Source organism: Microplitis demolitor, chromosome 1, assembly GCF_026212275.2.
Source record: "Microplitis demolitor isolate Queensland-Clemson2020A chromosome 1, iyMicDemo2.1a, whole genome shotgun sequence".
In the NCBI taxonomy this organism is placed as follows: domain Eukaryota; kingdom Metazoa; phylum Arthropoda; class Insecta; order Hymenoptera; family Braconidae; genus Microplitis; species Microplitis demolitor.
Window position 1 is genome coordinate 13,527,081 of NC_068545.1, and position 21,420 is coordinate 13,548,500.

General features: G+C 30.6%; 2 protein-coding genes across 3 annotated transcripts in view; one reads left to right on the plus strand and one right to left on the minus strand.

Annotated features, from left to right (window-relative positions):
* The window catches only part of LOC103580233 (cell adhesion molecule Dscam2), a 459,597-nt gene that overhangs the window by 310,755 nt on the left and 127,422 nt on the right, over nucleotides 1–21,420 (minus strand). The gene's annotated exons all lie outside the window — the stretch shown is intronic.
* LOC106694284 (leucine-rich repeat and coiled-coil domain-containing protein PF3D7_0703800-like) lies at nucleotides 7,175–10,548 on the plus strand. 2 transcript variants are annotated; one of them, XM_014445225.2, is made up of 8 exons: nucleotides 7,175–7,844; nucleotides 7,954–7,992; nucleotides 8,572–8,813; nucleotides 8,882–9,076; nucleotides 9,146–9,535; nucleotides 9,639–9,976; nucleotides 10,059–10,236; nucleotides 10,322–10,548. In XM_014445225.2, exons 2-8 carry the CDS (start codon nucleotides 7,979–7,981, stop codon nucleotides 10,486–10,488), a joined length of 1,524 nt encoding a protein of 507 aa, XP_014300711.1. In that variant the 5' UTR covers nucleotides 7,175–7,844; nucleotides 7,954–7,978; the 3' UTR covers nucleotides 10,489–10,548. The 2 variants fall into 2 exon arrangements, with proteins under 2 accessions (XP_014300711.1, XP_014300710.1); XM_014445224.2 differs by having other exon boundaries at nucleotides 7,175–7,992.

Sequence of the window (21,420 nt, forward strand, 5' to 3'; positions counted from 1 at the left end):
ACACGATCGACTTCAAAATCTAATCAGCTCTAGTACTCAATAAAACGCGTCGATTGCCACCTCAAACATCAAAATCGGATAATTCGTTCGAAAGTTATCGCGGGAGAAAGAAACGATGAAAAACGGTTTTTTCTAAAAATTTTCGAAACGACTGACGCGATCGATTTCAAATTTTAATCAGCTCAAGAATTCAATAAAACGCGTCGATTGCTACGTCAACTATCAAAATCAATTGATTAGTTCAAAAGATATCGGCATTGAAAAGTTAAAAAAATTACATTTTATGTTATTTTTTCCGGATAAATCATAATATAACGTACTAAAATGTGCCTGATATCATAACAACTCATCTTTTTTATGGTTTCTTTTGATCATATAATGTCATCGAACTTGATTTTTAGTTTAAATCATATTATCAACAAAAAAATCGATGAAACGTAGTTTTTAATATTTTTATCGGATATTTCATATTTCATTGTTTCTTACATGAGTCAAAACTTATTTAAATCTTGATTTTCATCCCTGACATTGATTTCTGCCTCAATACACTTATTTTACTGAACATAATCAGGAACTAAATTTTAAAAACCGCTTCATTGATGATTTTCGATTCTTAAATTTTCAAACTTCAGCATAACAGGTAACTTGTTAGAGCTTGAAAAGATCGTAAAAAAACAATTGCATGTGATATCATTTTCGAGCTCGAAGAGCTCGAAAATATATCTACACTAATGTTTTCAAGCTCTTTGAGGTCGAAAACAGCGGGAAGTTTTGGGGCTGGCCCGCAGGGTCAACCGACGCCCAGATTTTTTGTTTTGTTTTTGATGCCCGCCCCCACCGACTAGACGCATTCGCTTAGCTCGTGCTTCCAAATGTCGCGGGGCAGGCATCAAAAACGCAACAAAAAAAAAACGAGAGACAGAAGAAAATTAATGTTTTATGTATGTCCGAAAGAGGTGCGTCAATAGGGAGCAAATAAAAAAAAACATGGCTGACCTGTCAGCTGAAGGCAGGAAGTGTTTCTATTGTCTATAGTATTCAAAAATGTAATTAATAAACGTACTTTCGACTAGGTATAAAGAAAAATCGTATACCCCACACGGGAAGATAGTTGAAAACCGTTCCCTGTGTGATGAGATGCCCTCGGCTTCGTCTTGGGCATCTTATCACACAGGACAGGAATTTCAACTTTCTTCCCTTGTAGTGTAATATACTATTTTCAAAAGTATTTAATAATCCATTTGTTTATAAAAGATTTATAAACAAATGACATCAAAAAGTTTGAAAAGTAATCATATAATGCCTAACGAGAATATGAAATCAGTTATAGCTTAAAATTAAAAAAATAACATTATTTAAGTTTTTAATTTTTGTGTTACATTAAAAATTAATAATCAATGGAATAAAAATATTTTATAAACTTTTATAACGTCATCTTGTTGAGTATGTTTATAAAAAGGGCTCCAAGAAAAAAAAATTTATAGATTAATTATTTAAACTTTTATACCGCTTTTTATGACAACAAAAACCCGTAAAAAAAACTGTTGATTAACAATTGATTAACTTTTTGAAAAATGGTGATACAACTTTTATTACCTCGGAATCATATTCTTTGAAGTGTCTAGATGACCCCAGAATTTTTTCAAATTTTTTAATTAATATTTAATTGCATAAAAAATTATTTAAAAACTACGCTCACTAGAGTGGCGGCGCGCGCATGCCAAAACTGCTGCGCAAAAGCCGATTTTCAATGTTAAATTCAAATTATAAACATTGGAGCTACAATTCGGGGAGTCGAGAACTTTTATACTAAAATTTTCTGCTCTTTCAGAAACTTTTTGAATATTTGAGCTATCACTTATACTTTCTGAGATTTAGCCGAAAAACTGGACGGCTAATTTTGTTTACGGTTTTTTTTTTATAACAATTTTAATTTTTTTTTCCAGAAAAAATCCAAAAAACGAGTTTTTCTAGACGCCATCCCAGATCGTTTAAACCATCAACCATATTTTTAGGAGACCTATAAATATTTTTCACAGGGAATCAACTTTTCGACTAGATTAGTATACCCTATGTAAGTCTTGATACTCACGCCTGAAAAGTGAAAGGAGCGCAGAATAGGTTGCGCGCAAAAACGTAACGAGGTCATTCGTTCAGTAGATTTTACTTCTCATATTTTTTTCATACCGGGGGCCTTATATAAAAATCGATTCTTAAGGAGTAAACTCCGAAAAAATTTGGTACATTCTAAACACATTAATAAATAATAATTCACCGGCAAAAAATTTTTACCCCAATTTTTTAATTAACTATGCTTTTGTTAATTAGTTAATTTTTACTTGTTGAAAGTTTACATATTAACCCTGATTATTTTTAAACTAAAAATCGAGGATTTTTTTCATTTCTTGGAGCTAGTCTTGAAAGAGTTTGGAAAAGATCGCCGTTGGAAAAATTAAATAATTGTGATCTTTCACTTTTTTCCTAACAATCTAAAGTATTAAAAAATAAAAAACGTGAATCAAGCAGTCAAGAACATTTATTTTTTTATTATTTTGGTTTTTGTTTGCTAACAGCTACGTAGCAATCACATTAAAAAAATTTTTTCTAGCATTGTTTAAATAATTGTTATAAACAATTGCATTGTTAATAAGATTTAAAAAATTGTTTCCTTGGGAAAAAAACGATTAATTAAAATAACAATTTTTAAGTTGTTCAGTCACGAGCTTAATTAATTCGAATCAAGCTTCGTGCATTTCTGCTCGGTTCGGGAGTTGCCGAACTCGCTACTGACTGAAGGTCAGAATAGTGCCGGGTCACTCGCTATTTGGGCCCGGCACATACAATTTCTAACTCAGGATCGTGTCAAGACGTCCTGAGAACCCGCTACAAGCTGGCCAATCACAAAATTCGTCTTATATTAGTCAACCTATGAGAGAGCTCGCTATCAACTGCTACCTGTTGGCGCGCTTTTAAGCCATTAGGAAAATTCGTTATATCTAGCAAGGCTGCCACGTCGATACCAAGCTCCTCGACGACTCAACGACGCTACCAATATTCTTTCTACAACGTGTCTTTGCTACTTGCAACCTCGTGCTTGAACCGCTTCAGTCATTAACTTGTGTGAAACTAAACTAAACCGCTACGCTGACTTATCCTCAATATTTAGACAGTATATCAAGGCTGCTATTTATTGAGAATAAATAAATTGTTCTTTCGCCAATAATTAATTTTTAATTAATTATTGTTGACTTAACCGCTACTGACCACGTGTCAATTTATACGTGAATAAAATAACTTTGAGTTGCATTCGCTATCGCGTATAATTTATCTAGTCGCATTCGCTATTAATCATAATTCTCATAATTTTTAAGTGTAAATAAGTGTAAATAAATCTATAATTTATTTTGTGATAAAATCTGAGTAATTTTTAATTGTTTAACTAACCTCGCCTAAACCAGATCCAATTAGTTTATTCGCTCATTTTACATAAGTAAAAAATTGATTCTAAAAAAAATGTATCTATTGTTAAAAAGCGCATTTGCTAATTAACGATTTTTTTGTTACTCAATATTAATATTACGGAACCATTTTTTTTTATCATAGTTTATCATATTCTCTTATTTTAGAAAAAAAAATTTCTTTCATTCATTTATTTGATTACTAAACAAACAATGTGTTATAAACAAATAAATTTTACGCAATATTTTCTTTTAAATATTAAAAACACTCGGATTTGTCGCTACCTTTCTGTTCTTCTTCATTGTTATTATAATAACTTATTAAAGATACAAGTACACCACTTCACGTCTTTTTTATTCTTCATTAATCATTAAACAAATTGAGCTTTTAACCGAAGCTCCAACTCAATTGCTTCATTAATTATGGATAAAAGTGATTTTTATAAATAATTTTTAATAAATACAAAAGAATTGTTCATTACTAAGTGCGCATTTAAGCAATAAAAAAAATTTTCTTGATTGCTTTACTTATGTTTTTCCTTTTTCAATGCTTTAGACTGTTAATAAAAAAGTAGAAAATCGAAATTTTTTGTTTTTTCCAACAGCGTTCTTTTCTAAGCCCTTTCAAGAATAGCTCCAAGAAGTAAAAAAAATCCGGGGTTTTTAGTTTAGAAATAATCAGGGTTTTTATGTACACTTCCAACAAGTAAAAATTAACTTATTAACAGAAGCTTAGTTAATTAGAAAATGGGGGTTAAAATTTTTTTCATTCATTAATATTTAAATTTCATCGGTTTAAATAATTTTTTTTGTTCATGCTATTGATTTGGTCGACGCGCGTGCGTGCGCCGCTACCCGTTTTTAGTCCCATTTTGAACGTTTAATTAAAATTATAAATATTACCGGCACAGTTCGGGGAGGTGATACTTTTTTTTAGGAAATTTCTTGCTCTTCGAGGATCGTTGTTCAAATTTTGGATATCTCAAACAGTTTTCGAAATATTTGCAAAAAAACAAACCTCTTCTTTTTTTCTTAACTAAATTGTTTGTAACTTCTACAATTTTTGTGAGCATCAATTTTTCACTTCAACATTTTTTCTAGATGCCATTTCAAATCAAATGAGACCAAAAACATATTTTTCGGTAAGGACAAACAGGTTTACGTCGAAAAGGCACCTGTTTATCGATATTCTGTCAACTTTTTTTTTATTTTCTTTGATTTTTAATGTGAAAGATTTGAGAGAAAAATTTGCTGAAAGAAGATATATATGGAAAAGGAGAAACTCACCAGTGCTAAGCAGCAGTGGAAGTAGTTCAGGATTTCTGTAAAAAGTATTTTAAAGCTTGACTAATATAAGCTTTAATTTATGACCTCAAACTTTATATTTAGACCATTTCTTCCAAAAATTTGATAGCCTTGCAAATTTTAATGGAATCAAAAAATGTTGAAAATATGGTTTTCATTCCACATAAATTATGCATGTCCCGTTATAATCTATTTTCGTCAGATGTATTTTATTGTGCAGAAAATAACCTGTAAATTTCACAGCTATTTTATATTTTAAAAGTAATTCTTTTATTAATTATAATGTTTCGTACCTGTACATCCTAATATAATTATAACTGGTCTTGCCATTGTAATAGCGATTACAATTATGATCTCATACTAATTAAATTTTCAATACTTAATTTATGTCAAGGTTAGTTTGGTACATTGCCTATATATGTCGAATCAACTATCTGAAGTTCTCTATCTAAAATAATCGTTGTCTTTTTTTACCCTCTCTCTTAGAAAACAAATTTAATTTCATGTCATGACTGTACACTAACATATATCACAAGACATGTATGTATAAACCTAACTTTTTATATCAATGAATTGAAAAATCTACCTTCCATTTCGGCTGCCGAATGGCCTTTTTTTATAACATGAATGTTAGTTTTTGATAAATTAAAAAAAAAAATTTATTCTTTGTTCTTTGGTTGAAAATTCATTTTTTTTATCTAAAAAAGGTGCCGATACCATTTGTACTTTTTTACCCCTTTCATCGATAACTGTTTTTATTTCTAGGAATCCTTTGTCAGCTAAAGTAATATCACCATCTTCTAATAAATCTAACAACCCTGATTCAATTGTTATTTGTGAATCAGGCTTTCGACCTCCAGCTATTTTGGATTATTAAAAGATGAATCCTCTGGGAGTAATACTGACAAGAACTTTAGCAGTAAAGTTTTTTTTATAGTGAGAATAAGTAAAAACACAATTATCAACACTTGTGGGAATTTCAATCCTGAATTCTGTGCAAACGATTATAAACCTTGTATTACTGTATTGAGGATGAAAGCATTCTGATATCTTTTCTTGAACAGCATGAATATTTGTAATCTGTATCTGTGAAACAAGCTCAAAATAAACACCGTTAAATGCCTAACGTCAACCTCATAAACTTTTTCATTAAGCACTCATTATTTCTGATTAGTCAAATGCAGTGTTTAAACTTTCTCTAAGCATTTATACATTTCTTCTACCGTGAAATTCGACAAAAATAGCCGGGATATATTCCTACTCTATAATCCAATTTATCAAAATGTTCAATATAGGTTACCAGAGTGAACTCATATTTACTTAAAGCTGCATCGTCGACGCTAGATATTTAACGAGGTTTTAGTTTTGAGCATTTTTTATATAAAATATCATAGAAAACTAGTGATATCAAGTATAATACTCGATGACCCTAGTTATCTAAGGTACTATTTTATTTCCTTAATTATCCCGACTAGAAATTACTTCGGGAATACCCAGAGTATATATCTGGACCCTATTGGGTTCCAAGGAGGCATTCCCAATAGGGAAATTTCTATGAGGGCCCAATCAGTTCCCAATTGGGAAATCCTCAGAAATAATTCATTAATTTGTAATTAGTTTTTCCCATTCAGGCTCTGTGTGGGACCTAATTGGGAATTCCCAAAACAACAGTAAAAATTTTTAACCAGTTTTTCCCAATTGGGATCTGCATTGGGCCTCAATGGGAAAACCCAAGATAAAAAGTAAAAGTTTTGGTCAGTTATTCCCAATTGGGCTCTGCATTGGACCTCAACGGGAAAGCCCAAGATAAAAAGAAAAAGTTTTGGTCAGTTTTTCCCGATTGGGATCTTCATTGGACCTTAATGGGAAGAACCCAGATAAAAAGTAAAAGTTTGGTCAGTTATTCCCAATTGGGCTCTGCATTGGACCTCAACGGGAAAGCCCAAGATAAAAAGAAAAAGTTTTGGTCAGTTTTTCCCGATTGGGATCTTCATTGGACCTTAATGGGAAGAACCCAGATAAAAAGTAAAAGTTTGGTCAGTTATTCCCAATTGGGCTCTGCATTGGACCTCAACGGGAAAGCCCAAGATAGAAAAAAAAATTTTCGTCAGTTTTTTCCCGATTGGGACCTGTGTGGGGCCTCAGTGGGCAATCGTAACGTGAAAATTAAATGCTTCGAGTGAAAATAAAAGAGGAAAAATTATTTTTTCCATGGTATTTGTGATCGGTAAGTGACTAATAAAATTATTTTAGATCAAATGATTTATTAATTTTATGTTTTGAAAGTTGTAATTTAAGAAAAATTTATTCTAGTATTTTAATTAAAATGAAGAATTCAGTACTTCTGCGCATGTTCTAAAAAAATTTTTTCTTTTAATTATTAGGTTATCTTTCATATTGTTTATATTTCTCGAACATATTTATAAAAGTAAAATAAATCTTGAGAATCTTAAATATTAAAAAACAATCTCAAACATAGCATGCATTTACGATGTATATATTTATAGTTTATTTAAATCAAATTAGTGACGCTCCACAGTATAGCACACAGTTGTTTATATGATCCTTTGTGTCTTGTATATATGTGTAGTGTAAATAAGTAACTTAGGATAACGCGCTTGTATATCGATATATAGACCGATGGCTGTATAATAACATTAAACAATCGAAGAGTTTTCAGTTAAGTACGGAAGGTTAACGAAGCGTGAGTGTAAGAAAAAACAGGTTATTTGTGATTGTTGATTTAAACTGTGCATTTATAATTTTTAATATTGTTAAAATAATATAAATAATAGAAATTTTTAATATCAATTTAAACTTCTAAGAGTATAATAATTATATATTACATATATGTGTTTAATTGACTACGACGTCCCATTATAATAGTGTAGCACACAGTTGCTTCTTATTCTGCGACACCCTGTGTCATTTATATACATGTGTACTGTGAAGAAACTAAGTATTACGTATTGGTATATCGATGGATGGTGGTTTTCATACCAAACAAAAGACGATAGTTTTAAGTTAAGTACGGAAGGCAAACGTTACGCGAGTGCAAGTTAAAGCAGGTTACTTGTGATTGTTAGTTTAAATTATTTTTATTTTATAATATACTGTTAAAATAAATTTAATACTAAGAATCTTTAATATTAAATGAAATTCTCGAAGAAAATAATTTAATTTTTTAAAGGTGATACCAGCATTAGTGATTGAAAATGACTGAAGACAAGTAAGTATTATAAAAGTAATAAGCATAGAATAAATTGAAACATTAGTTGTTAGAGTATTTCAGGCAGTTTTTCTGTGTATAAACAATAGAATTTTAACGAACAATGATAGTTTTTATTTTTTGAAAAATATAAATTAAAAATATTTTGTATTTTCATACTTGGATAATATTTATAGATTATTTGTATTTTAAGATACGCGACTCAACAAAAGCAGACACTTTTCAAAAAGTAAATTCTTATAAAAAAATATTTTTTAAAATCCCATCAAGCTATTTTAAAATTTTTTCTTGCAAATTACTTAAAAAAAATTTTTTTTATAAAAGTATTTTTCTAAAAATTGTTAGATGTTGGTCTAGCTCAATGAAATTTTACTTCAAGTGTCACGACTTCTATTTTAAATATATACGATTATGAAATTAATTTTGTATAAATTTCATACAAATTATTTTCATAACCAATATGCTGCTTGATATACAAATTTTTTCTTTTCTGTTTAACCATTAAATAGGCACATGTCAAAAATAATTAACTTTTCTTACTGTTGATCTACAGATAATAATTTGATTATTTATTTCTAGGAAACTATCGCGATTTTACTTGGTATTATTTTCCAAAACCAAAGAAGACGGAAAAGTTGAAGAGATCGATATTGTCCCGGCTAATTGGATTTTCTTTGGCAAGAATAACAGTTGTCGTTGTAAATTTATGCCTGGTCCATTTGATCAGTCGAATTACAGCAAGCTTCAAGCGATGGTTAAAAATTGTGCTAAGCCTTCCTCTAAATGGCCTGATTATAATGTTGAAATACGCGGAAGAGCAAGTATGTCTAAATATTTATTACTGTGTATTATTCAGAAAATTTATTATTATGGTATATTTATTTTACAGATTCATATGAAGAAGCTGAAGAACGTTTGAAAATATTAAACAAAGAGTTGTATGCTTTTACGACTGAGAACGAAGATTCCGCTAAACTACAGGCCTCGAAAGATCTTAAATTATTAAAAATGAAGTCAAATAAAAAAAATATCGACAATTTACAAAAAGAATTGAACACCTTTGAAGTAGAATTTGATGATACAGGTAAAGTTTTAAATATTAAAATAATTAAATTAATAATACAGACAATGAATATTCTAATTTTTTCTGTAGAGCCCTCAGGGAGAAAAAATTCTTCATTGCAATTAAATGATAAAAGAAAGGGGAAAAAAAATGATGGATCATTTGACCTGGATAGTGATGATAATAATGACGTTTTTCGACAATCAACCCAGGATTTATCACACGAAACTAGTGACTCTTCACCTCCAACCAGTCGATCAAAATTGCTGAAGCGGAAAAGAGTGTCACCGCGAAATAAATTCAACAATAAGAAGTTGAAGTTACATAATTCTGCGAAGAACAGCAGTAACAGTAGTTTTAATAGCAGTCTACACGATGACTCAAATTCGAAGCAATCACTTACAACTAAGTCACCTACGCGAAGTTGTAAAATTGATAAGTTTAAAAATTCGATAAAGAAGACGCCTGTAACTTGTAAAGGTAAAATTTGAATATTATAATGAAAAAAAAAAATAAAACAAAATCGAGAAAATTAAACTTAACGAATTGTGAAACATATATCCTATAACTTTTTTTTTTACAGATTCAATAAAAAATATGGATGTTATTACATTTTTCACGAGCATAAGTAAACAAATTAGCCAATTGAACTCTACTGTTGTTCAAATTACTGCTGAGTTTAATCAACTAGCTAATGACACGAAGGAGATAAAAAACATCTTAAAAAAGAAATGTTTTGGCGACGGTGTTGATGGTGATGATTCTGTTGGCGATGAAATTAATGAACCGAATAATGTTGACGGAGAAAATCAAAATACTGGTAAAAAAATAAAAAAATTTGATTTTCCCATCGATGATAACGATACTTTTATTGATTTTAATAACCAACTTGAATCTAGTCCTACTTATCGTAAGCAAGTCGTAAGTGAATCCGATTTAATTGATATAATTATTATTAACTTTATTACATATAATTTATATCGAGCAATATAATGTTTTTTAGATAAAACGCATGTCTCAACTAATAAATAAAAATAATCTTTTAAATAAGAATATGACGACGTTAATTAAAGTCTACATTTCAAGAAAATTAGCCATTTTATATGTTCCATCTAAATCCGTCCTGACTAAACAGAAAAAACCAGTATTTAAAAATACTAAATTTTACAAATGCATAGAAGGTAAATTTCTTTTTGATTAATTATTAATGATGAGTTGAAGAAATTTTATTTTTCATTATTACTAATATTTTATCAAACTTTATAGAGGTTATGCGACAAAAACTGAAAAATTCTTCGGGAAATGATCTCACTGATAAGGATATTTTGGATGCAATGTCATTAACGATTCGAAATGCTCGAGACTGGGATGGTCATCGTTTACTGAGGCTGAAAAAACTTGAGGAACCTGCAGATAATGAAGTTGATCAATAAATTTTATTAATATCGTTTTTATACTTAAACAATAGTAAATGATTTTACTATATTAAAAGATTCTACTGGTTATATATGTACTAAGTAATCTAATGTTATTATTATTATTATTATTATTATTATTATTATTATTATTATTATTATTATGATATTAAAATTAATAATAACAGAAAAAAATTTAGTCCTGTCAATTTTTTTATGATAATTAATTTTTTTATTAGGATCTACTTTAAAATGCTCTTTATGGAGCCACTTTGGAATATTCCTATTAAGACTGAAATTGGGATGCCTTAATGAGATCTTTTTGTGATTTTTTTTAAGAAATACAAGTAGGATTATGTCTTCATGGGACCTTTGTTGGATTTATTCACATGGACACAAGAAAGATTACCTTAATGGGATCTTCTTTTAATTTCCCTATAGGGGCTCAAGAAAGATTACCTTAATGGGACCTTTTTTGGATTTCCCTATTGGGGCACAAGTGGTATTGCTTTAATGGGACCTTTTTTGGATTTCCCCATTGGGGCACAAGTGGCAATGCCTTAATGGGACCTTTTTTGGATTTCCCCATTGGGGCACAAGTGGTAATGCCTTAATGGGACCTTTTTTGGATTTCCCCATTGGGGCACAAGTGGGATTGCCCAATCAGGGCCAGAAAGGTCTTTGCGTGACATCCCTATGTGTGGACCCTATAGGGCAACCCACAGAGGACCCAATAGGTCTCACATAAAAATTTCTAGTCGGGTTACTAATTGTCTTAGCTAAAAATAAAAATAAAGTGATCTCGAGCTCAGATTTATTATACGTTTTAGCTTGTATTTCAGCCCGAATCAGGGGGAAATTTCAGGGCTGCTTCGCAAAGTCAACTGTTTTTTTACACCAAGTAATAATAAAATTTGACATTTAAAAAATTAAATATTCATCTTCTGCCGCAACACCGCTGCAACACAGCCATTTAGAGAACAAAACTAGGCTAGTCAACATGTGTCTTTTTGGTTAAAGTTTTTTCTTCGCCTCGGAAAATTATGATCGAGGTGTCATTCGATTCGTCATCGCATCTAGAAAATTTTTGAAAAATCTGGAGTGGCGCTTGCAAAAATTTCAAAAGTCATAAACAATTTAGTAAACAAAAGGAGGTTTGGTTTTTTGCAAATATCTCAAAAAGTATTGAAAATTTTGAAAATTTGAAAAAATATTCAAAAAGAGGAAGAAATTTCCTAAAAAAAAGTCTTACTTCCCCGGACTCTAGGACAAATATTTATAGTTTTTTTAGGGGGTTGAAAACACGGCCGAAAAAGGGGACCCACGGTTGCGTACGCTCCGCCCATTTCAGACCTTTAATAAAAATAGTATTTAAATTTATTAAATATGAAAATTAAGAAATAAAAAAATTCAGGCACCTGCAGGATAGATCAATAAATAAAAATCCGGTGATCAAAAATTTTTTTCGCGATTTTTCAAATAGTTATCCATTAGTTAATTAACAATTTTTTGTCGCACGAACATAAACATTGAAAGTGCGATAATTGTTAAACTATAAATCTGGAATTTTTTTTCTTTTCATGGAGCTATTTTACAAAGACTTTAGAACAGGTTCCCGTTGGACAAATTAAAAAACTGTTAAATTTCACTTTGTTATTAACAATTTACTTAAGTGCAAAATTATCAAGCTCGATTAAACATTGGAAAAAATATTTTTTTTGTAATATTGCTATTGGGCTGTTTCCTTATAATCATAAGCTACATAAAAATGATTTTTAATAATTTTCATCTCATATTGGTTCAAAAATTGTTATAAACAAATGCGTTGTTTATAAGATAATCAAAAAATTTTTTTTCATAACATAATCTTTGATAGAAATTATGATTTGAAAAAATAAAAATCGTTTCTTAAAAAAATTTTTTTATTACTTAAAAACGCATTTGTTAATTAACTATTTTTTTTAACCACTTGTTATGAAAATTAAGGGACCATTTTTTTTTTTTACATAATTCATTTTATTCTTCGATATCTAAAAAAAAAATTTTATTTTTATTCAAATTTTAATTGTTTATACAATAAACAATTTCTTATAAACAATTAAATATTTTATTTGTATTTTTTCTTTTATTCTAAAAAATACAACAAAAATAGTCCAGTATCAGTTTTTTGAAAAAAAATAATTTTTCGATTTTTTATTTAATTTTAAGTTATCTCATATATTCAAACTTACCTTTCGCGCCTGCTTTTCTTTATTTATTACTAGATGTGAACACCCACTTCGCTGGGTTTTTTTTTGGTAGTGTACTTATTAATGTATGTAATTTTCTGGACTGTTCTAAAAATTTCGAAAACGAGTTGATAAGTTCTAAAATATTTGAATGTCGAATATCACTTAAAATTAATTTTTTATCTTTTTAATCTTATCTCTAGAATATTTTTATATTATAGAATGATGTCGCTTTAACTCCATCATATATGTTAGCTACTGCTGTATAAATACACAAAATTTAATAACTTTATTATAGTAAAAAATGTAATTGAAGACTTTATTGAAATCGGAATTTTAAATTTCGCGCCCCAAATAATCGTTCTTTTAAGTCCATATTGTGTACAATGAATGAAATTCAACTATGCGAATCATAATTTTTATCAAAGATTATGTTATGAAAAAAAATTTTTTGATTATCTTATAAACAACGCAGTTGTTTATAACAATTTTTGAAACAATATGAGATGAAAATTATTAAAAATCATTTTTATGTAGCTTATGATTATAAGGAAACAGCCCAATAGCAATATTATAAAAAAAATATTTTTTCCAATGTTTAATCGAGCTTGATAATTTTGCACTTAAGTAAATTGTTAATAACAAAGTGAAATTTAATAGTTTTTTAATTTGTCCAACGGGAACCTGTTCTAAAGTCTTTGTAAAATAGCTCCATAAAAAGAAAAAAAATTCCAGATTTATAGTTTAACAATTATCGCACTTTCAATGTTTATATTCGTGCGACAAAAAATTGTTAATTAACTAATGGATAACTATTTGAAAAATCGCGAAAAAAATTTTTGATCACCAGATTTTTATTCATTGATCTATCCTGCAGGTGCCTGAATTTTTTCATTTCTTAATTTTCATATTTAATAAGTTTAAATAATATTTTTTTATTAAAGGTCCGAAATGGGCGGAGCGTACGCAACCGTGAGTTCCCTTTTTCGGCCGTGTTTTCAACCCCCTAAAAAAACTATAAATATTTGTCCTAGAGTCCGGGGAAGTGAGACTTTTTTTTAGGAAATTTCTTCCTTTCTTTGAATATTTTTTCAAATTTTCAAAATTTTCAATACTTTTTGAGATATTTGCAAAAAACCAAACCCCTTTTTGTTTACTAAATTGTTTATAACTTTTGAAATTTTTGCAAGCGCCACTCCAGATTCTTCAAAAATTTTCTAGATGTGATGACGAATCGAATGATACCTCGATCATAATTTTCCGAGGCGAAGAAAAAACTTTGACCAAAGAGGCACATGTTGACTAGACTAAACCGCCGTACGCTAAATTCTTATTCTCTGCCGTCATAGCCGCAACATTGCTGCAACACAGCTGCACGCTGTTTATTTTAATCCGAACCGTCGCCGCAACACAGCTTCACGCTATCATAATTTTATACAAATCTCTGCCGCAACACAACGGCTCCGGGTGATAATATTCATTATTATTTTTATTTCATTTAATTGAATAGAATAGAAATAATTGTAATTATCAAATATTCATTACTTGTCCGGAAAAAGAGAATTATGTATGGCCATATATCAAAATTTTCCAATATATATATAGCTATGTATAGAAATTTCAAATAAATTAAAAAAAAGACTTATTCAGTTACAGTATTTTTTTTTTTGTTCAATTATTTTGGTGATGCGGAAATCATCAGATTTTAAAACAGCAAAATATAATTGAAAATCTATTATTATTAATAACAAAAAATTTTCTTATTTTTTTTTTTGTGTGCTATAATATCCTTTATGTAAGTAATTGTGTAATGTGTAATTTTGGTTATATAGTTGTGTATAGAATTGTTTAAAAAGTATGATGGCTCTATATATGGCCAGGTATGGTCATATGTAACTCTTTTTTCCTATACGATTAACTACTATGCTTACACTGTAAAAAAATTGCGGAGTAAACGCGGAATGAATACGGAGTGAACGTGGAGTGAATGATTTTCTATTTCTTTCGTCCCCCCGAAGTGAATTTCATTCCGACGGGAAGTTTTAGAATATATGAATTATAATTAAAATAACTAATACATAGTGAAGTTAGGTTTTATATATTTAGACATTTATATTGACTACAGAATAATTACGAGCTCCCTTTACATATATTCATACAAAATAATTGTTTAAAATTATAATCTGTTAATAATAAAAAATTTTGCTCGTATAAAGTTCAAGAAATCGATTTTTCATTTTCGCTCATCAATATGTTTTCACTCAGCCACGAACTGTCATACAAATTCCATCAATGATACCACGAAAGAAAATTGTATATTGTACCAAAATATAAGCAGTTCTCATGAAAATTATGTCACTATAACTATGAAATAATTAAATGTTTTCACTATGTCTTATATAAAATTACAACTTAGTGAGTTACTAAAACATTTTATAAATTAAAACATAATTTTCCTCAAAATTTTAAAATATATTTTTAAGTTCCACAACTTGAAATTTTTTATGTTCTATTTTGAATTGCATGCAATTTTTTTTTAAGTACCATAATTTTATTTTAAAAAAATAACTATGGCCAAAATAAGGCCGAAAACAGGCCGATTTAACTTTCAGCCTGTTTTCGGCCAAAGATTTTTACTCGCGATCATGTTATTAAAAAACAATATATAATCTGGCCGAAAACAGGCAAAAAAATCTGGGCGTCGGTTGACCCTGCGGGCCAGCCCCAAAACTTCCCGCTGTTTTCGACCTCAAAGAGCTTGAAAACATTAGTGTAGATATATTTTCGAGCTCTTCGAGCTCGAAAATGCTATCACATGCAATTGTTTTTTTACGATCTTTTCAAGCTCTAACAAGTTACCTGTTATGCTGAAGTTTGAAAATTTAAGAATCGAAAATCATCAATGAAGCGGTTTTTAAAATTTAGTTCCTGATTATGTTCAGTAAAATAAGTGTATTGAGGCAGAAATCAATGTCAGGGATCAAAATCAAGATTTAAATAAGTTTTGACTCATGTAAGAAACAATGAAATATGAAATATCCGATAAAAATATTAAAAACTACGTTTTATCGATTTTTTTGTTGATAATATGATTTAAACTAAAAATCAAGTTCGATGACATTATATGATCAAAAGAAACCATAAAAAAGATGAGTTGGTATGATATCAGGCACATTTTAGTACGTTATATTATGATTTATCGGGAAAAAATAACATAAAATGTAATTTTTTTAACTTTTCAATGCCGATATCTTTTGAACTAATCAATTGATTTTGATAGTTGACGTAGCAATCGACGCGTTTTATTGAATTCTTGAGCTGATTAAAATTTGAAATCGATCGCGTCAGTCGTTTCGAAAATTTTTAGAAAAAACCGTTTTTCACCGTTTCTTTCTCCCGCGATAACTTGAACGAATTATCCGATTTTGATGTTTGAGGTGGCAATCGACGCGTTTTATTGAGTACTAGTGCTGATTAGATTTTGAAGTCGATCGTATGTCGTTTTTGAAAAATCAATAAAAAACTAAAAAAAATTTTTTTTTTTTTCGTAATTCGCAAATATTTTCGAGTCTATTCGATCAAATAATCTGAAATTTTCAGGAAAGTTGATGGCCAACAAGCTCTTTTGATTGCCACCTCAACTATCCAAATCGATTCATTAGTTCAAAAGTCACAAAGAGTTTACATACACACACACACACACACACACACACACACACACACACACACACACACACACACACACACACACTCGCACATCATTCTGAAAATAGTCAGAATAGCTTCCTAAGACCTCAAAACGTCGACATCTGATGAAAACTCGATTTTCGAAAATCGGGGTGAAAACAATAACTTCCCGAAATTTTTGAAAATCGTCGATTTTTTTAGCGGGAAGTTAAAAAGGCCAATTCATTTGTTGGCTAAATATTGGCCAATTTTCAGCATCTTTAAGCAGAATAAAAATTTTTCGGCCGGTTTTCGGTTTCTTTCAATAACATTCTACAGTTTCGGCGTGATTTCCGCCAAATGAAGCTATTTCGGCCTATTTTTGGCGAAATATTTTCACCTGGGGTTCGATGATAATTTTTAATCTGAACTTCAAAATAATTCACATGATGGTACGCGACTTAGAAAATTGTTTCAAAAATGATAAAATATATATGATTCGTCTGTCGAGTGTTGCAGCTATGGTGTAGCGGTGTTAAGGCAATCATAATTTTATTTCATCATAAACTTGTTGCAGCGGTGTTGCGGAATTCGGGAAGTTTTTCAGAGAATATTAATATAATGCTATCGTGTTGCAGCGGTGTTGCGGAAATTCTAATTTTATTATTCCGTTACAAATTTGTTGCTGTGGTGGTGCAGCGGTGTTGCGAGCATTGAGAGCCCGTGCGGCGCTGTTGCAACGGTGTTACGGCTATTTTACGTTTTTACTCGGGACGTTTTTTTTAGGGTCACATCTGCACCTATCCTTTACTTTTTGCTAATTAAAACTCTGCTTTGCGCTTGTGCAGTTAATATTGCCTCTATTTACTTTACTTGTCAAATTTCTTTCAAAGGGTTAAAAAATTCTTGTAAGAATCACTAAGCAGCTGAATCAATACCGTAGAACGAGGTGACTCAAAGTACGTTGGCATATTATCTATATAATGTTTTGTCAAATTAACTATCTGGAGTTCTTCGAGATAGTAAGTCTTTGTCATTTTTTACCCAAACTTTCAGCAAACGAGCCTAATTTCATACCATGACTACACACTAACATGTATCACAAGGTATGTATGAACGAAATTAACTTATTAAATCGATTGAGTGAGAAATCTACTTTCCATTTCAGTTGCCAAATGGCCTTTTTTATAGTTGATATAGTAATGAGATTGTTATTTCAACTACTCTGTAAATCGAAGTGTTTAAACGTTAGAGACTTAAGTGTTTAGTTGTCATTTAAATACAGTAGTTACAAGCATTACTTTACTTATAATAATTGTAATCAAACAATTTATAACGCTGCACTGATAAAAATCGTGTTTTCTTCCGAAATACGCTGCGTACTTGGCCTATCCGCACTTGAGTCAACGGAATTTCAATTGATTTAAAAACATGGAAATTGAAACAAGTTCATAAGGAGATTTGAATAAAAGACTTCAAAGTTTAAGGCTTACCACAGAAGTATTTTTGTCAAAAACGATGCATTTGATGACATGAAATGTGAGATTACAGTAAAAAATAAGAGATGGAGCTGAAGTCATCTATGTATGTGATAAAAACAACTATGAATTTGAAAAAAAACTGTTTTGAGTAGATGGAAATTATTGATTTCTTTCAATCAATTTTGCAAATGTTGTTGATGAAAAGTTTTATGCAATTATCTCAACTTACTTTTTATTTTCCTCAATATATTATAGTGGTGAGTCAATCATATGATTTACTCAATAACAATACAAATGACTTTGAAATAATTGCACATACGTAAAAAAAGATACTAGCACCTATCGATCTTGAGAGCAGACTGTCTCAAGAATCAAAAAAGATTTTATATGGTGTTACGTCCTGGATGACGAACACAAGTTATTCAGTCCCTTAATTTTGAGTCAAAGCACTTGAGCTATTTACTCGGGTAGCGGGGACCTCGCTATTTAGTGTCGAGTATGTCAATATACGGAAATAGGATGTACGAGGTGAATGGATGTGTCTTATCACTAAATAAGTAAACAATTAATTTAACTTACAGTTGGTTTATTCAACATAATAAATTGTCAGGATACAAGATTTGGTTGAGCTGGAGACCAGATTGTTGATTGAGATTCGATTCGTATTAAATTGTTGTTGGTTGAAATTCGCTTCGAAATAAATTTTTGTCAGGTGGCTTGATAGTTGGTTACGGTTTTTGAATGTTGAAAATTGTTGATGTAAATGAGCAAAGGGGTTTACTTAAACTGGGTAGTTGACAATCTGTCTGAATTTATACTTTTACAATGACGCAATTTATTTAAGTATGAAGAATAATATTTTAAACTGTAATAATATTCAACAGAAATAATTCAATTAATGAAATTATTTGTAATATTAAATAAAAGAATTAAGAATCAAAATTTTTTTTATTTAATGTAATTCTATTTAAATTGTATGAATTCTGAATTTAATTATTAACGACTCGAACAAAGAAATTAAATTTTAATACTTTAAAATAATAAGAATATACGTAATCAAGAGCTTGATAATTAATGGATATAGAGGACCGATTTGCGGCGGTTTTTATAGGCGCAAATCATAGGCAAGGGGTAGCACGCATGACCTAGATGTAATTTTGTTACCGAAAACTAATGTTATTGAGCAGAGTCGAATACTTGCGGGGTGTGGTGTAAGAAAAGGCGTACGTGACGATCTCAGATCGAAACTTCTAGAACAATCACAAAGACTCAAAAAAAAAAAAAAAACGGTGGTAGGAACTACGGGTGGAAGAAAGAGATCCGACCCCATGCTATTAGATAGGAGTTATTTTAGTTTGTTAATTTGTAACGGGGTAGAATTTAATTCATCATCAAGGAAAATCGTGGTTTCCCACGGCTGGTCAGTTACCCGAGCTGAAACCCCAAATAAGTACCCGTTAGAGTTTTTCGACTTGTCGCCGGGTGCGCTAATTGAAGAAGCTCGGACTTCTGTCCCAAAATTAATTACGTGGGGAGACCATTTTTCGGAAGTTGCCGAAAATGGCCGAGCTGAAAATACATAACTACAGGACAGCAGCAAAATCAAGGAGAGTCGGTCGAGCCGACAAGCCTAACGGACGTCCATCTGTCGTGAGCCTTATCCAGAAGACCGGAAACCAAGAAAAGACCAAGGGAAGCTAGATAGACGCCAATGGTATCATCCGGTAAACAAGTGCAAAGTTGAGTGTTAACATCGTAGTGCTGTGCGTAAATCAATTCTCGGCAGGTAAGCCAAAATTAATAAACTAATTAATATCGAATATAAAACCATCGGAAGTATTAATAAACCAGCGTCTCCGATAGAATAAATTCTCGGCGGGGGAAGCCAGAATTTATTGTAAAGAAATAAAATAATAATTAACCACGTTTTTAGTAAAATAATTCTCGGCAGCGAGGCCAGAATTTATTAATCAGTATTAATTATAAATTAAAGAAAAATTTCTCAACAGGAAGCCAGAAATTAAAATCGTTATCGAGTCATTGTCACGTTATAATTTAATCGACATTAGTTAATAAGTAAAATATAATAATAGCTAGTAAGACTGAAAATTAATTCCGTAATCAAGTGCTGTGAAAAGTGATAAGAAAATTTTTAAGAATTAATTATTAAACTTGAGTAACGATTGATGTCAGTAAATTAGTAAAATTTTGTTAAGAGAAAATCTAAAGTTTAACGCGAAGAAAGAAGGACACGAAATTGAGAGAGATAGACTGAGACGCGCGAAGTAGAGAGAAATAGCGTCGGTCGCTCAAGTCAGTAAAGTCTATCACTTGATGGAAAATTAATACTGGAAAATTTTTATGAATTAAGGTAAACGGTTATACAAAAGAGAAGATTAAGGAATAACTAAAATTAAATTTTAAGGAAAGTTTTAGAAGAAAATTAAATTGTGTGTGCGTGTGAGTTAAATCCAGTGGACAATAAATAGATTAATGAACGTGTGTGTGTGTGTGTGCGATATAAAATGATTCCAGGGGAATTTTTAATCAATTATTTTGAAATAATTGGATCCAGGGGATCCGGCAAGTTGCCGATTTTGTTTTAATATTGATCCAGGGGATCAGGCCGGTGGCCAAAATAATATTAATAAGTCCAGGGGACTCAGTTTTAAATAGATCCAGAGGATCAGGCCAGGGGCCAATTAAATCTTTAAATTCATAAGTCCAGGGGACTAAGTAATCAATGTAATAGAGTCCGGTGGACTCCGTTAGTTAATAAAATAATTATAAGTGAAGTAAAACCCGGTGGGTAAAAATTGGTTTGTGATAAATAAAATTGTTATTTATATTAATAAAAATATTATGTGATAAATTTATTTCCTCATCCTTTCTCACTATTGTAAAATTCAACGACCCTGAATTTTCTAAATTTAACATCTCCGGTTCTGGAAGGCCGAGTCTTATCTTCCACTGGCGCCCTTATTAAAATCAATTAATAAAGGGGCCAAATTTGGCAAGGTTGAAAATTACCCTGTTACAAATTATGGGTTATTAATTAGATTTATGGTATAGGTGGTTATTGATTATTGATCCTTTTGTCATTACCTTTCGATTGGTCATAGCCATTTCTTCCTATCGTCAGTGGTTTAAATGTTACACCTATTTTTAATAACAATATTCAATAAATTGCAATCATTATTAGGTTCATGGATAGAGGTGCGCTAGAGAATTATGGTGATAATCTCAGTTTTTCAGTATTTTAATTATTTGTCGAGTTATTCAAAGTAGAATTTATCGATATAATCGTATGTGTTAGAGAGATAGGTGACGAAATACGTCAGGTGATACGTCACAAGAAGTAGCGGTAGCAAGAGAATGAGTCATGAGCCACGCCTTAAGAGAAGGTTCTAGATTTGAGTTAATGGTATTAGATTAGCCTTATTTAAGGCGGCTGAGGCAGCCGTTCGGCACGCGCGTGGCTCGGGCGATCACCGAAGTTAAGTAGCATCGAGCATGATCACTACTTGGCTGGGTGACCGTTTAGCCACACGTCGGGTTCGAACGAAGGTCTCTGA